The 16,948-nt window shown below is 37.0% G+C and overlaps 1 protein-coding gene across 19 annotated transcripts in view; it reads left to right on the plus strand.

The window, feature by feature from the left end:
* Pard3 (par-3 family cell polarity regulator) overlaps positions 1 to 16,948 on the plus strand; it is a 666,792-nt gene that overhangs the window by 113,286 nt on the left and 536,558 nt on the right. For all 19 annotated transcript variants that reach the window (XM_076832338.1, XM_076832348.1, XM_076832341.1 and 16 more), the window contains exon 2: positions 679 to 780. In XM_076832338.1, coding sequence (XP_076688453.1) covers positions 679 to 780 — 102 coding nt within the window. The remainder of the gene's footprint in view (positions 1 to 678; positions 781 to 16,948) is intronic.

Here is a 16,948-nt window from a genome sequence, read left to right on the forward strand (position 1 = left end):
CATTTACCATGTAGGAGTTAATAAAATTTAAAATGTTCCTTTTTGCCAAATCCTACTTCTCCGTGATAACCACTGCACATTTTGGGGTGGGTGTGTTAAATGTATATACATGTATATATAATTTTACCTTTATAAACATAGTCTCCAACAATGCATTGTTCTGAGACTTCTTTGTTCACAGCCCCTCTCATCAGTATCTTCAGACCAGTTTGTAAGGGGAACTTTGAGCCACCAGGGTGTGTGAACTATTTTATGCAGATTAGCAAATATGAGAGTTTTTCAGACAAATAATATATGCTGCTGTTATTATATAATTTTGTAGATTGCATTGAGTGGATTAATAAGTAATTCATATACTGGAAAATGGGAAACCTAATCTACTTTAGAGAATCAATATTTCCTATGCAGCAAATTTTGCTGTTTTTTTTTTTTTGCCATTCTTATGTAGTAAATCAACATCTGAGCCAAGAGGAAGAATATGCATGAGTGACTATAATAAAATAAAAGAAAACTCAACTTAATATGAAACATAGGGAGCTACCTTAATTTTATTCAGTTACAGTATTGTTGATATAGTCTGCTTCCTTTAGTGGGTAGGAAGTTATCACAGTTTAAATTGTTGAATTCCCTTTTGGTGTTTGTAACTTGTTACTTCAATATTTATGTCCTTTTGTCTAGGATCCAAACTACTGGATACAGGTGCATCGCTTGGAACATGGAGATGGAGGAATTCTAGACCTGGATGACATCCTCTGTGATGTAGCAGATGATAAAGACAGAGTGAGTTTAAGTCCAGGGAAATCTGCTCGGAATGTATTGTTTGGGGACTGGGGAGAGTGTGGTAGTTGAGAGCACTTTCCTTTCTGTTTTAAATATCATTTGTCTCATCCACTCTCGTCTATTTTGCTGTATAATAATCATCCACAATCTTCACTGCTGTGAATGCCAGGGTGTAATGATTTTCTCAATACCCAGGACTTAAGTTCGGAATTTATAAAATGTAACTTTTAAAATTGAAATATTATTTAAAAAGGTTGCTGTGCTACTACATCTATCAGGCATTAACCTCGGTACACCTTCCTTGTCAACTTGGGCTTATCATTAGGACTGTGTTTCAGTGTAGGATATACAAAGCCTTAGATGTCTGTCCCAGTGTTGGCCCAGAGATGGTCCATCCCATTAGGTGGCCTGAACAAGCACATCTTGGGCACCCTCCTTGTGGTTGATGGCTCTCAGAAAGCTGCACCTTTTTCCATCATTGCTTTGAGTTTTTCTCTGCACTGGAACACTATCTCCATGATTTCTATTTTGTTATCATGAAGGAGTGAGGAGGAGGAATGGTAAATCTCAAGGTTTTAATAATTTGTTCAGGATGTCTGGCTCTGCATATAGAAGTCAGCAAATTCTTTTTTGTAATGAGATGATGAGACTTGGGCAGGCTTGTAGGGTTATTTAGCCACATCTTCTTTCATGTTTGACTTGAACTGAGATTGCAGAAGGGCTCACAGCCACATAAACAGTTATATTATGACAGCTGTATTGAGGTTGCTGCCTGATATATGTACTTCCTCATAAAACATCACTGTCATAGCATGGGATGTTACACCAGCCAGATTATGTAAGGAGGTGGGAAGATGGCAAAATCCTCAGGATGCTCCTTCTGATTCCTTCCAGGACATTTTCTAATCACCATCCCTCTATTTTCATCCTCTCGTCCATTTGTTCACTGATCTGTGAGTAGGTGAGCCCAGCTATGGGATCTTGCTCACTCCTGCGTTTCTAACAATTAGCAACATGCCTGCTCAGAGTCTGCAGAAATCTTATATGCTTTCCTGAAATCTCAAAGAAAACAAAAGATTTCAGATAGAAATATTACATAAATTCAGGAATATTGGATTCACTAGCACCTGCCATTGTGAAATTGTCCCATTGCAGCTATTGTGGGCCAAGACACTGTGTCAAAAACTGCAGAACTCTTCTGTATATGTATGATGGATAGTGTTTTTCTTTTTTTGGTGCCATTTCTCCTTTTGAGGCTTTTCATTTAGTCAGTAGTAGGGGGACTCTCCAACATTTCTGCAAGCCACATGAAAAGCACCATCTAGAGACTTCAATTATAGTCAACTTTGTTGTGGTTCTGTTCTAAAGCTTACAGTGATTACAGGGATTTCTGAAGAATTGACACAGTTGCCCTTTCCCAACCATCATGTTTGAAAGAGGTGAACTGATGTCGTATTGCTCTTTCCTTCATTATCCTCTTCTTCTCCCTCTGACTTCTCTTTTCTCTCCTCTTTCTCTCTCTCTCCCTTTCCTTTGCCGTTTCCTCCCTCCTCCTTGCCTTCTCCTTTCCCTTTTGTTATTTCTCATTAAAAATAGTTCGGCAGTAGTGCACACCTGTAATCCTCAGGAGGCTGAGGCAGGTGGATTGCAATTTTCAGACCAGCCTGTGACTGTCTCAAAGTAAAATGGGTCAGGGATGTAGCTCAGTGGTGGAGCTGCCTTGTGTTCAATCCCTACTACTACAAAAATAAACAAAGAAAACAAAATGAAGAACAACAAAAAAGCGCTTTAACCTGAGGGAAAAAATGGTTTTAACCATTAATAAGTGATATACTTTTTTAGACAATTTTATATCATGCCGATGGAAATCAGTTTCTATATCAAAAATGCCAGAATACAATACAAAAGGCTGAGGTAGCTTTTAAATTGGCATTTTATTCTGAAATGCATATAGAAAAATAATTTCAATTTTTTCCAATGATTTCCTGGGTTAAAGGACCCATTTTAAGTTTTAACTGTAAAATACATATGTAAATAAAATTAACAATTCAAAATCAGAGTGCCCAGATTGACAGTATTGTTGGATGCATTACTCAAACCCAGATATTGTGTGATGTGGTATGCTGTATGCTTGTTTTCTATGGCTCTGAAATTTGATTCTGTTTAATCAGCCTGGAGTGTTTTCAACTATTTTTGGCAGCTACTGTGAGTAAAAATCTTGACACCTGATTTGCTTTTACATCAAAACAAAAACATTATACTTTTCCTACATAATACAGTTCCTCTAAAGATGCACCATATTTTGAGCCCTCTGGATGTATGTTTAAAATGAAGATACCCAGCCTGGGGAAGTAGGATCTCTGGCAGCTGCATTTTGCAATTCTTCTCATCTCATATTTAGGGTCACTGAACTCTGAAATCATGTTTTTCATGGGGAAAATTCTCCTAATGGTGCCAAGTTCATGTCTGATCTCCATGAATTTGTAATATGAAAAGTTCTTTTTTTACAATGGACAAATTAGGATTAAGAAATAACATTTCAAATGATAGCAAAAGAAAATTGAAGAATTTAGTCATAATTTTCTGCATTATCCTTTGATTATGAGAGATCAGTGCAGAGAGCCCTGAGAAAGTGCCTTTTGTGCCCATACAATTTCATTTTCCAGGTTGTATCCAGATTTGTTGAACATGGTACTAGTTGAACATGGGTTGTCTTGGGTTCTTGGAATAGGTTTGATTTTCTAAGGCAGAGAATATTCTTTATCTACTTTGGCCATAGTTGTGTATCTTGTTTTGTTTGTCCCTTCTCCACTATGCTGCTTTCCCATGGGGACCACAGAGCAGGAGAGCATGTGGGCTTTCATGGTGTCTTTTTCACCTGTAATGTCCAATTCTCTGTTTTCTCAATTGACATTTTGCCAGATTATGAAAAACCAAAAAGGATTTTGTGTTGTCCTCAGCACCATTTAGGCCAACTGTGATGCTTTTTGTTTATGAGAGATAGCTACTTTCTGAATTGTTTTTATCTGATTTTCTTTCTGGTTTGGTCTTTACTATTATTTCAGAACCTGTCTTATATTGTCATCAATGGGTCTAGGCCACTCCTTTTGTTCTCTCTGTGACAGTAAATTCAGGGAATTTCTAAATATATCATAAAAAATACATTTGAGAATCACTTCTTTTTTCGTGACAGTTGCTTGAGACTGAATGTAAGGGGCATAATCAAAGACTTCAGGTGTAATTGGCTGTGTGCTTAGATTTGAAGGAAGTGTACTTTTGTGTGGACAAGAAGAATGTCTTTTCTCTTGTACATATTATTGTCTCCTCTTTTGTATCTTTGGTGCTGAAGGTGGTTTAAGATGTTTGGTCAAGCATTCCTTTTGTCATACTTGGATGTAATTCTCTTGTGACCAAGAATGATGTCAGGCATGTTCTGGTTTGGTGGTGACCTTGTGCAGTGTCTTCCACTGCCTGTTTTTGTGCTTGGTGAAAGAAGGATTGAATTGAGTGGCAATTAAATGCACTCTGAAGAGCATGCACATTTGTATTGGTGTCCAGACATGGCAAAAAGTTGTGATGGAGATCATTGTCTACTGCTTGTGGGTGTTTGTCAGAATCCAGCCTCCTCCGGAAAGTCTGGCTGTTTCTTTAGGAGACTGTTAAGAGGTATGTGTGTGAGCAATGGTTTCCAAGTGTTGGGGAAAAGCTCAAGCAGAGGTGTTTTGATCATCCCCCTCCCCAATAGCTTTTTAACCTATAAACTGATGTAGTTTTGGTGCCTCATGTATTAATAAAATTACCCCAGTGTTAAAAACAAAACAAAAAGGAAAAAAACATCAGCCCAACAGACATATATATTGAAATTTCCAAAATGTGTTGTAATAAATTTTGCTTTTGAAATAGACGAATGGCAGAACTTTCAGGTAAAGAGCATGTCTTTTTTTTTTTTTTTTTTTGAGAGAGAGAGAGAGAGAGAGAGAGAGAGAGAGAGAGAGAATTTTTTGTTAATATTTATTTTTTAGTTTTTGGCGGACACAACATCTTTGTTTGTATGTGGTGCTGAGGATCGAACCCAGGCCGCATGCATGCCAGGCGAGTGCGCTACCGCTGGAGCCACATCCCCAGCCCAGGAGCATGTCTTAATTTGAAGAATTTACAGTTTTCTACTTTTGCGAATCTTATTTTTTTATTCCATATATAAATCATAATTTTGCTTATTTTGTCATCGTTCATTTAAAAAAAAAGTGTCCAACAATGTGATGGTAGGAGGTACCCTTATTATAGGTGGAAAACATCTCTCTATGCGTACTCTAAAAAGCTAAATAGATTCTGTCCCTAGTTATTGATATTGCTAATGTGGAAGGATGGAAGCCCTCTGTTGTTTGTATGCTGAGGACAGTCAGAGTCTGTACAATTTGTAGAAGAGAATGCAGAACTTTTTTTTTTTTTAAGTTACTGGAAATTTAACCCTGGGGCTTTACCATTGAGCCATATCTCCAGCCTTTTTCTCTAAGTTGCCGAGGCTGGCCTTGAACTTGCAGTTCTCCTGCCTCAGCCTCTCAAGTCACTAGGATCACAGGCATGTGCAGGTGTGCCTGGCTAGAACATATTTTTTTTGTATCTCAAATAAGGATTATTAAAATGAATTTATTTGGGGATGATGAAATGAATTCTAAGAACCTTAATAAATGACTCTGTTAAGGAATGGATTGCTGCATAAATGATAGTGAGATTTAACTGTTTATAGTTGACACTACTGTTAATTTCTTTGAAAGCTCTCTTTTTCTACTTTTTAGTGCCTTCCTCAGAACTTTCAAGCTGTAAAATAAAGCAAAACACATGCCTTGAATGAGGGAGGACTTTCTTGAAAAAGATTGAGAATTTTTTAAAACCAGAGTGCTTCAATAATAACAGTTAAGACAACATATATAATAATGTGCTTTGTAACAGGTGTTTATTAAACTGCTCAGCCAGTTTAATAAACACTTGTTACATACTAGGCATGGTGTGAAGTGCTGCTTTACAAAGTCAAATAGAAGTACATGTGGTCCCTGTTTTCTTGGGCATGGTTATCTATTGGGAAAGGAAGAATTGAACAGTTACAAAAATTAAATGCATAATTACAATCAGACAATGATTTTGAACAAAAGGAATGGTTCTATGAAAGATTTAGCAAAGTACCCTGACCAAACACAGGTTAAAGCCAGGCTGGCCTTTGGGGTAGGGTGGAGGAATGATCAAGTGGCAAGTGGACATGTTAAGGATAGGTGAGTGGAGATGTATGGAGTGTCATGTGATCAGATTAACTTGTTTCTTTTTTGGGGGGTGGTATTGGGGATTGAACCCAGGGCTGTGTGCATGTGAGGCAAGCATTCTACCAACTGAGCTGTATCCCTAGCCCTCAGATTAACATTTGAGAAACACGTTCCTAGCAGCACTGTGAAGAATGAGTTACAGTGGATGGGGAGGCGAGAGGCCATGGAGGTTGGATTGTGGGGTTAAGTTGACCATGTTGGGGTGGGAGGTCAGGGTTAAGTGTTAATTTGAATGAGTTTGAATGCCTTGGGAGTGTCAGGTGTGGACTGAAGCATAGATAATTTAGAGAATCAGATGCAAATCTATTAAAACAGCATAAAAACATAGTCTTAATTTTAGCAGAAATAATTATGTGTGAAAAAGTTTGAAGGGACAGAACAAAAAATATCAGTAGTGGTCTTCTCTGAGGGTAGGATATTTGAGTAACTGAGGATTTTTTTTTTTTTACTTCTAATTTAAAAAAAAATAAATAATTTTGCTTCTGCCTAATCCCAATATGAAGAAAGCATTAGACAATTCTAAATATAGCTTATAATAGAAACTTTAAAAATTTTAACTTTAGTATGAATTGGCATAGGGAAGGAATGATTTTAAAAGTTTGATAACTTGGCATTGAAATAATTTGTATAAATAGACTTCAGTAACTAGATGACTTAATTAATTTCCTCTAAGTGAATTTATTATTTTAGTGAGACTCTATAAAGAAGAGAATATTTAAATTAACTGTCAAGTGGAACATTGAATAGCTAATTAATTAAAAAAAAATATTTCCCAACATTTAAATATTTATGGGTACTGGTTTGCCCACAGTTCTTTGTTTTGTGCAGGTGACAGTGGTAGAGAATCTGGTAGGCGGCCAAGTGGTAAGAAGGGTACCAAGATCCCTCATAAGCAGTACGGGCTCTGCAGTTGGGCACATTCTGTGCAGTATTGACTGGCCCTAAGCCTACCTAGGAAAGTGGTAAGCGTTGCTTGTCTAGGATGCCAAGTCAGTCAGGAGAAGTAAGGGACAGAGTCTTTCTTGCATTTTCAGTTATATTAATCATAGGTGTGGTAACTTGGTTTGCTGCACTTGGCTTTGGTGTTGCTTCATAAGCCATGAGCTTCTTGCGCAGTGGAATCTGGAGCCTCACTGTCTGCATTCGAATTCTGGTTCCATGACTTCTTTACTTAATGAGCCTGGGAAGATGACTGAACCTCTCTAGCCTTCATTTTCCTGTATGTAAATGGGAAATGATTGTACCTACCTTGTGAGTAGTTTTAAATTGAAGATTAATCCTATTAATGTTTTAGCATTGTCTCTGCAAAATTAAGGGCCCAGTAAAGATTAATTGCTGTTGTCATTGGCAGTCACTGTCACTGCCACTGTCATCACCAGTATCAAATGAGGATATTCGTTCCTGGAATACCAACTTTTAAGACATTGAAAACTAGCAAATAAATGACTAAACCAGATTATCTAAGGTATTTGTTTTACGCAGATAATCAGTTTCATTTGATTATTTTTACATTTCTGTCAATTTGAAAGGAGCTTGGCTTACAATTGGTGCTCAGCAATAGTTGTTGGAAGAAATACCTCATTTATTTTTTCATCCTTAGAATTTGAGGGTTCCTAGTATTACCATCAGTATGCTTGTTTTTCTGAAACAGAAAAAAAGCAGAGCCAGACATGGTGGTTCATACTTTTATCCTAGCAACTCAGGAGGCTGAGGCAGGAGGATTGAAAGTTTCAGGCAAGCCTTAGTAACCTAACAAGGCCTTGTCTCAAAATAAAAATAGAAAAGGGCTGGAGGTATAGTTCAGTGGTAGAGTCCCCTGAGTTCAATTCTTAGCAACAAACAAACAAGCAAACAAATAAATAAATTAAAAAAAGAGTGCCTAGTTTTATATTTTGAGTATTTGGGAACTACACAAAGACTGTATCATCATCTCCCAGTATCCCTACTTCCTCAAAAGCCATAGTAACATCCCACCCTAACCCCCCACCAAAAGAGAGAGAGAGGGGGTTGGGGGGGGAAGAAAGGGAGAAAAGGATGGAGGGAGAGGGAGGGAGGGAGGTGGAGAGGGAGGGAGGGAAGAACGGATGACTGTTAATTTCTTCTTCTCCTTGTCCTTGGATACTGGGGATGAACTCACGGGCACCTGGCCACTGAGCCACATCCCAAGCCCTATTTTATGTTTTATTTAGAGACAGGGTCTCACTGAGTTGCTTAGCATCTTGCTTTTGCTGAGGCTGAGGCTGGCTTTGAACTTGTGATCCTCCCGTCTCAGCATCCTGAGCCACTAGTGCTATAGGTGTGCGCCATTGCACCCAGCTTCTTCTTCTTAATAAACATTTTCTGGACAATTTAGGGGAACTAATTTTAAGTTATAAACAAGATCATATCATTCACAAAAGAATAGAAAGCATAGTACAGTGTAACAGATTTTTCCTCCCTTCTTGGATTTTACAGAAAAAGAAGAGGAAAATTAGAACTTGGACCTTTTGGTTTTACTTTAAATGCAGAATAAGTCAACTTAGAAATGTGTTGACGTCATGTACTACCCTCTGTAGTAGATTATGCTCATACCTTGTATTAAGGTAATACAGATTGTAGTGACCCCATTTAAAAAAATGTGTTTCCCAGGTTTTCAGGTCTATTTCCACTTCTTTGGGTTTCTTCCTGGCCCTAAATAATAAACATTCTAATTATTGAGTAAGGTTGGAGAAAGAAGCTAGCTTGGCTAATAAAAAAGTATATTTTTAGCTATATATTTCTATGTCTTCTTATATGACATTTGTTAAAATGTCAAGACCTTAATGTCATGTATAATTGTATGACAAGTTACATTTACTGGTGCCTATTGTGCTTCACCACTGAGCCACGTCCCCAGCCTTTTTTATTACAGAGTTTGAGCAAAGGTTAAGCAGTGCTTTCAAATTTGGTCTTTCCTTTTATTCTTCCAATATTCACTTAATAAAAACTTACTCAGTCCTTCATATATTTGAGAAATAGTGAGAGGTGCTGAGGATGAGCTAGTGAGCAGCATCAGGGTATTTTCTGATTCACAGAGTTTCTTGTAGGAACACATACTAGGAATGAAGTGAGAGTGGAATGTGATAGACGATAGAGGGGCAGGTGACACTTTGTGGTGGTTGGAAAGGACCTGTCACAGGAGACAGGTGGGCTGGAGTTTGGAATGGAAGGAGCCAGATCTGGCAATAGCTGGGGCAGAGCACTATGGGCAGAGGGAACAGCAGGTGTGAAACCCTGAAGTGGAAGAAGGGTTGAAGTGTTTATGGGTCACATGGAAATCAGTGTGACTGGATGCAGTGAGCAATGGGAGAGGGGAAGGAGGCGGGGTGGAGAGTAGGCAGAATTTACAGTAGGGAAGACATCAGAGGCTATTCTGAGGATTTTGAGATTTTTATAGTAAATTCAATAAAAAGCCACCGAGCCATCAAACTGTGGGGTGATATCATTAATGGCATTTTCAGAAGCTGACTGTGAGATGATGGGCAAGAGAGGGGAACAAGACTTGTGAAGACAGGATGGTGGCTGAGACCAGAGTAGAGTTTGGGGAAGAATGTGTGAAGTTGAGATATGTTTTGAATTGAAATTTCCAGAATTTTAGACTGTGAGGAATGAGAGAAGTCAAGGGATTAAAGATGACTTTTTTGAGTCTGAAGCAGAAGAAATGGAGAAGGGAATTTAGAGGTTCCATTGACTTAGATGAAGAAAATTGAAGGAGGGGAGAAAGGATTCAAAGTCAGGTCAAGCCTTCTATTGGTACATTTAGCTAGTTTTGAAATACAGATGAGACATCTGATGGAGATGTCAAGTAGGTAATTGGACATATGGATCTGATGACCAAGGGAGAGATTAGAGCTGGAGACAAGAGTTTGGAAATCACAACCATATAAAATACATGGTATTTATAGGCATGTGACAAATAGCATTTCCATGTGGCAAAAAGTTGCAGTCATTCCAATCTAATAATCTTTTTTGGTTCTTCTGGTTGTCCACAACCTTGATTAGCCCTTGACTGTTAAGGAAATATGCATGAATACATTTTAATTAGGAAATACAGATAAAATATTCTCCTATCATAAAATATATGAATGAGAGTAAGATGAATCTAGACTTTTGGGAAACAAAACAAAATAAAAGCCCTGAATTTGAAATATTGTGAAGAAATAATTAAGAGAAGCTATGCCTCAGACTTGACAGTAGCAATGGTATTTTTAAACTATGTTCTGAAAATCACATTCAGTAAAGCCACTAGAAATTTATGACTTAAAACCAGTTAATGTTAGAGTGGCAAGCACTTGACTAGCAGTCAGGAAGAGTTCATTTAGTATATTAAAAGCACACTCTGTGTGTGTGTGTGTGTGTGTGTGTGTGTGTGTATGTATACACATTCATACATACTTTTTGGGGGGGAGGAGGGTACTGGGGATTGAACTCAAGGGTGCTTCACTACTGAGCCACATCCCAAGCCTTTTTTATTTTGAGATGGGGTCTCACTAAGTTGCGTAGGCCCTTGCTAAGTTAAAAGCATATAGTTTAAATGTGGAAATTGACCTAGAGTGAGGGAGTCATAGAGTTCATAACCCCGTATTTCAGAATCCTGAAGTTCTTTGTATCTCAGTGTGTCGCTTACAGCTTGACTTATTTTCTTACAAAACATTTCTAAGAGATACTTCCTTCCAAAAGGCCAGTCAGATGATGAACATCTATTCTCAGGTATTTGTTATTTAGCACTAATGCGCGGTGTCAGCGATATCTCAGTTGCCAGGAACATGAAATATAAAGAAAATGATGCTGCTATGGAATTGAAGCTGCATTTGCATTTCCGTAGCAGCATCATTTTCTTTAACTTAGCTGGTGCCTGTTTATTGAGCATATATTCCATTCCAAGCAGGCCTTGAGATATTGATGTGAATAGAGAACATTTACCTTTAGGGATTCATTGTAAAACAGGAAGATGACATTACTGACAAAATATTTTCAGCTCCAACAATTTTGTCCCTTAATGATGTGGCTATGTCTTGCTTCTATTTTTTCATAGCATAATTTAATTCCAAGTGCTTTTAAAACAAGAAATGTTCCATATTTAGGTGGGAATATTCATTCTGGGACTATTAGGAGGTATGTTCTGGTCAGCTTTCAGAAGAAAAATTCTTTCTATTTACCACAGGTCTGCGATCCCTTCCTCCCAGAAAGGCAATCTTAAATGTTCTGTCTTCAAAGAAAAAGCTGACAACTACATCTTTCACTACCTTTGTGAAAGGTTAGCTTTGTTTTCTTTTTCCAATCTGTGGCATAGCAATACTGTTCTTAAATACAATGCAAGAGAATTGCTCAGAAAAGTTGGCTTGTGTTTCGCATACTTTTATTGCATCTATTATTAGAATCAACAGACATAATATTACTCTCTCAAATTGCTGTGTTCCAAAAGCTTACTGTTTCTGTACTTCCTTGTAGACTGGGACCACACTTGGAGCAGTGCTGCAGTATATACCTCTTTGTTAAACACTGTCGTCTTTAAATATTCTATGTTTGTATTATCCATCAGTTTGTATTTCTGGTACAAGCTAATGTTTGGTTATGTAGTTTTTTTCAGTTATACAGTTTCTTTAATAATTGATATGTGCTTTTAAAATAATTGTATATCTCTTGTTGACGAATGAATATTCAGGATTAGTAGCTAAATTAAGAAAATGTTACCTTGAATGTATTTCCTTTCAATCTTTGGGTTAGACTTGAATGTCTCCTAAAGTATTGAGTTTTATGTGGCTGTATTATGAATAGAATTAATTGTATTGTGAATATTCATAAAATCCAGTATTTGTTGTGATGTATTTCTATATTTTCTTCTCTTTCTCCCCCTCACCCGTCTGCCACCTTGGGACAATGTCTTGCTAAGCTGCTGAGATTGGTCTGGAACTTGTGATCTTCCTATCTTAGCCTTATGAGTCACTGGGATGACTGGCACGGCCCACAGCTCCTGGCTTTCTCATGACTTTTAAACAAACAAAACCAAAACAAAACAAAGCAAAAAAAAAAATTTTTTTTGTTTTTTTTTTGATGGTGCTGAGATGGCACTCAGCCCTCACATGTGGGAGGCAAGCACTCTACCACTGAACTGCACTCCCAACCTTCAAGTCTTATTTGTCGAATATTCTTCACACACTCAGCATCAGTTCATCTAGACCTGAGATAAGATATTCTTGTTGCTTTTGGAAAGGGCATAACTACGCCCTTCCTCCCATTTCTGGTACAGATGAAGGGTATCCTAGACTCCTAATGAATAATGCTTAGTACTTTGTGTTTTTCTGAGTAAAACCTGTGTGTTTGAGTATCTGATCATCCAATTTCTCATTCACTGGAGGAAGACAGTGTACACACAGCTAGGAGGATTGCAAGTTCAAAGTCAGCCCCAGCAACTTAGCAAGATCCTGTCTCAAAATAATAAACAAACAAACAAACAAACAAACAAGGACTGGGAAAGTAACTCAGTGGTAGAGGGCTCCTGGGATCCCTAGCACCCGCTCCCCGGCACCTCCCCTCAAAAGCTGTACACAGAGCTTAACTAAATAGCCATGTTAAGAGGACTACTGTTTTCAAGTAGTTGTGATTGGATCTATCTTGGAGCCTACTGGCCTGCTCTCTGTTTTGACAAGGAATGAGTTAAAGAAACCTCTTTGAACCTGACATATTTATTCACACCCCACTGACTAGAAGGCGTGTTGCTACACCCTGTTTTACTCTTGACAAACTACTCCAGGCCTGTTTAACTGGTGAAGGTTGTTTTAATTTGGTGCTGAAGAGCCTGAACCTGGTCTCTGTAGAGAGCCTGGAGTTGATGTTGCCATATGCAAAGGCTATGTTGTCCATTTAGAATTACTTATGTGGAATGGGCTCTGTCTTCTATTTCCTGCCGATTCTTAAGTTGTTATCCTTATCTGAGGACTGGGCAAAACATAGGCTGTATAGTTTGAGGAGGGGATTATTTTACTTTGTAGTTAGTTTTGAAATCTGGGACATTGTGGATGTTGCCTTTCTGATGGGTCAAGATGGCAGACAGGGTGAAGAGGAAGCCTGCAGGAAGGTATTACTCTTTCTCTGGTGTCTCTAGGAAGGACTCCGTGAAGGCATTGAGGTTTTCAAGGTCCTTGAATCTCAAAAGAGCCACTTCAGAAATCAGCAAAAGGCAGGTTGGTACAGAAATTTCTGACCGCTTTACATTTCCTTTAAAGTTCAATGTAATACTGTTCTTCATATTTATTATATAATACTCTTTTGAAAAAGTTTCTTGATTAATTTGAACATGTTAAGGCTTTAAAATCATATTTTCTATGATTTGTTTGTAGAAATTCATTATTGAATTTGTTTATAGAAATTCATTATTCATTTGTGTGTATATTTATTCATTATCACAAGGATGTTACACATTTCTCAATATTAACATCTGTCATGTTAGAAGATTTTGATTACTAATATGCAATATTCTAATAAAACATGGTTTTAATGAAGAACTTTGTTATCCAGACTAAAAGGTTAAGCTTGACTTTTAGGCAGAAACAAATGTTAGAATAAAAGCAAATTAGTATTTGTATACATTTAACAAGAATATTGTTCCCTAGGATTGGAGTTTATATTTCCTAAAGAATTCTTTGAGGCTATTGAATGAAAATGGTAGAAAGTGAGTGTGGCTATGCTTTCTTGCTCTTTGCTTTATCTATGTGTAGAATGTATAAATTTTAGGCTGTTCAGACAATCTAAAGTTTATCTTTTAAAAATTATATTTCTTTTCTTAATGTTAGTACCTTTGGAGATACTTTGTAGTTATTAAGCACAAATAGTAAGTTATAATAAAAATAATCTCACACACAAATGTGATTTTTTTCCCCTTCTTTAGTTTATTTTTGGGTAAGTGCCATGGTTTATGTATGCCCCCCAGTGGTCTTTTGATAGAATAGAATTGTGTTTTCAACATTATAGATAAATAATTCTGAATTGTCTTCTTCTAGTAATTAAAATTCAGCTCAAACAAGTGATATGGATTTTAGCTAGTTTATGAATGATATTTGTTTTGGGAATATCTATTTCTTAATGTTGTAGAGAAGTGGCCACAACATGTCTATGTATCAATGCTACATTTATTTTGGTTCTTGAATGTCGGCTACATCTTCAGTAGTTTTAGTTTTCTCCCCCTCATTTTCCTTATTATCACAGAGAACCTTGACATGTTTATTGGAAATAAAGTCTGAGATAGGCCGAATCTCTGATCATTTTATAAATGATGTATTTCTTCTAGGAAAAATCACAACCATAATAGATGCTTGTTGCTTAAAATTTTTCAACAGTCCTGATTTTATTTATTTATTTTTTAAATTTTTGGTACTGAGAATTTAACCCAGAAACAATTTACCATTGAACTACATCCCTATTCCTTTCTATTTTTTGAGACAGGGCCTTACTCTTGAACTTTTAGTCCTTCTGTCTCAGCCTGTGGAGCTGTTGGGATTGTAGGCATGTGCCACCATACCTGCCAGCAATTCTGATTTATTTCAGTGTGAAAATGTTGTGTTCAGATTAATGTAACTTGAGCAAAAGCATGTAGTAAAACCTGCTCTTATGAAATTCAAACTTCTATGTAGAATTCTAGAAAGTAATATCAGAGATGAATAAGGAAATTAAGATAATGCCTGAATGCATTGTTGTTGATTCAGTTGGCAAAATCTTTTCCCTTTTGAAGAAGCAACAAGTTCAAAACTATGCTTGAAGCTGAAGGCGGAGGCCTTTTGTGTGTTGGTACTTGACACGTGAGAGTTTAAATATGAGTGTCTTGTTTGTCCTTAAGGAGTCTGTGGCATTGTTTTTAAAAGAGGGTGTAGACCTCCAATTCTGTGCCAAAATTCAATTTGTTTAATTAAATTCTGTGAAGCATTTCTAACTTCCTACCCTAAACTGCTTTTAATTGCTTGTAATTCTATTGGTGGTAATAATAATGATGGTGTTCAGCTCTTGTAAACATGCTTTTAAATTATCGAGCTCCAAGTTCTTCTATAAAGTGTTATCAGTTTTTCACCTTGAAATGAGACTTTTGGGAGGATGCATGGGGACATTGGTGGTACAGGTGAAGAGCTTGTCCTGTGCAAAGTTCCTAGGCCACTTACTTTATTGCTGATGAAAAAGATAAACGTCATCTTTTTTCCTCAAGTGGGAATCACCCCCTTTTTAGAGCATTGTTCTCTGCTACAAGCCAGCATGTGACATTTAAGCAACATATAATTTCTGTTTTGTGCATCACTTTGAGGAAAGATTTCCATAGAAAACATAAGTTCAAAATCATTGTTTTGTATACTTTCCCTGGGGGAAGGAGATGTAGTTAGAACCAGAGTATAATCATCCCTCAGAGACTTGTCAAGAGAAGTGAGATCATGTATTAAATGGAGCAGGGGGAGGGGAAAGGGAAACTAAGGAAACTGAAATATTATCTATTTGGCAGTTTGTTGGACTCATTAAGTAAGGAATTCAGTTATAGTGAGTAGGATTGAAAATCCTACCTCAGCAAAACCAGAACATGACTTCTGAAATAAATGGTTTAACTTCATACATCAGGATATATGCATGAGCCAGGACTAAAGGCATTTGATACCTCGATTGCAATTCCTTATCTGTGTATGGATACATAGATCTGTATGTGTGCTGACTTCTACATCTCCATTATACAGGAGATCACAGTCTAAATGAAGAAGTCATATATGCTGACAAGGTTTCTTCACAGTGGAACAACAGTGCAGTGACACACACTTGTAATCCCAGAGACGTGGTAGGTTGAGGCAGGAGGATTGCAAATTTGAGGCCAGCCTCAGAAATTTAGTGAGACCCTCATCAACTTTGCAAGACCTTGTCTCAAAATAAAAAAAATTATAAAGGGCTGGAATGAGTTCAGTAGTAGATCCCTGTTGGATTTCATCCTCAGTACCAAAACAAAACAAGATAACAGTGGAATAACAGTGTTAACTCAGAAAGTTAGATGATTAAAAAAAAAAAAGAGAGAGTTTATCACTGTAAGATAGAAGTATAGTTTTTTCTGTTAAAGTCTTGCTTTTCAAGGAAGTGTACATAGAACTCACAGATCTCAAAATAATACTGCCTTTATCTTGCAGGGCCTTAAGGTAATAGTTTTAAACCCTACTGAGACAAAAGGTAAGAAGTAAAGAAAATTGGATGGGTTTTATATTTAAATAACATTTAGATAATCTAGAGATTCGTCATCTCTATTACATGTGAAGATAACAGTAAGGTGTTCTGTTTTATAATCTTCCATGCATTATGAAAAATGCAAGAATTATAGTTAATTGGAATTTAGTTTTGTATACACAGAGTTGTATTTTTATACCAGTCATTTTCTCCACAGTTGACAATGCCACTCTTGTTAATGAGCAAATGCAGATATGTCTAGGATAATTTGAAGTGCAATTTTATCATAAATACTAAAACACATATGTTCTGTTTAAGCGCTGTGTTAGAAAATTACTTGTTAAGAATATCTAATGAGTTAGGAATATACATCTTCTGTTTCATAAAGTGGTTGTAATCTAGGCTCATCCCCTGCCCCCATAAAAAGAGAGAATATATTAGATTCCTAAATAGGAAGCAGAATGTGTAAGTGTAGGTAACCAGCAAAAGTGATTTTCCCCCCCTTCATTACCAGAGTAGTTTCCTAATCATAATAGAAAAGGAGGTGTTGGCTACTAATGCCACACAGACCTAAAGAAGAAACATGGTTTTATCCCCTCACACCCAAAATGCTCTTGGTTAAGTTTTGTAAAGTCCATCTATCTTTGTGACAAGAG

Source organism: Callospermophilus lateralis, chromosome 13, assembly GCF_048772815.1.
Source record: "Callospermophilus lateralis isolate mCalLat2 chromosome 13, mCalLat2.hap1, whole genome shotgun sequence".
Taxonomy (NCBI): Eukaryota; Metazoa; Chordata; class Mammalia; order Rodentia; family Sciuridae; genus Callospermophilus; species Callospermophilus lateralis.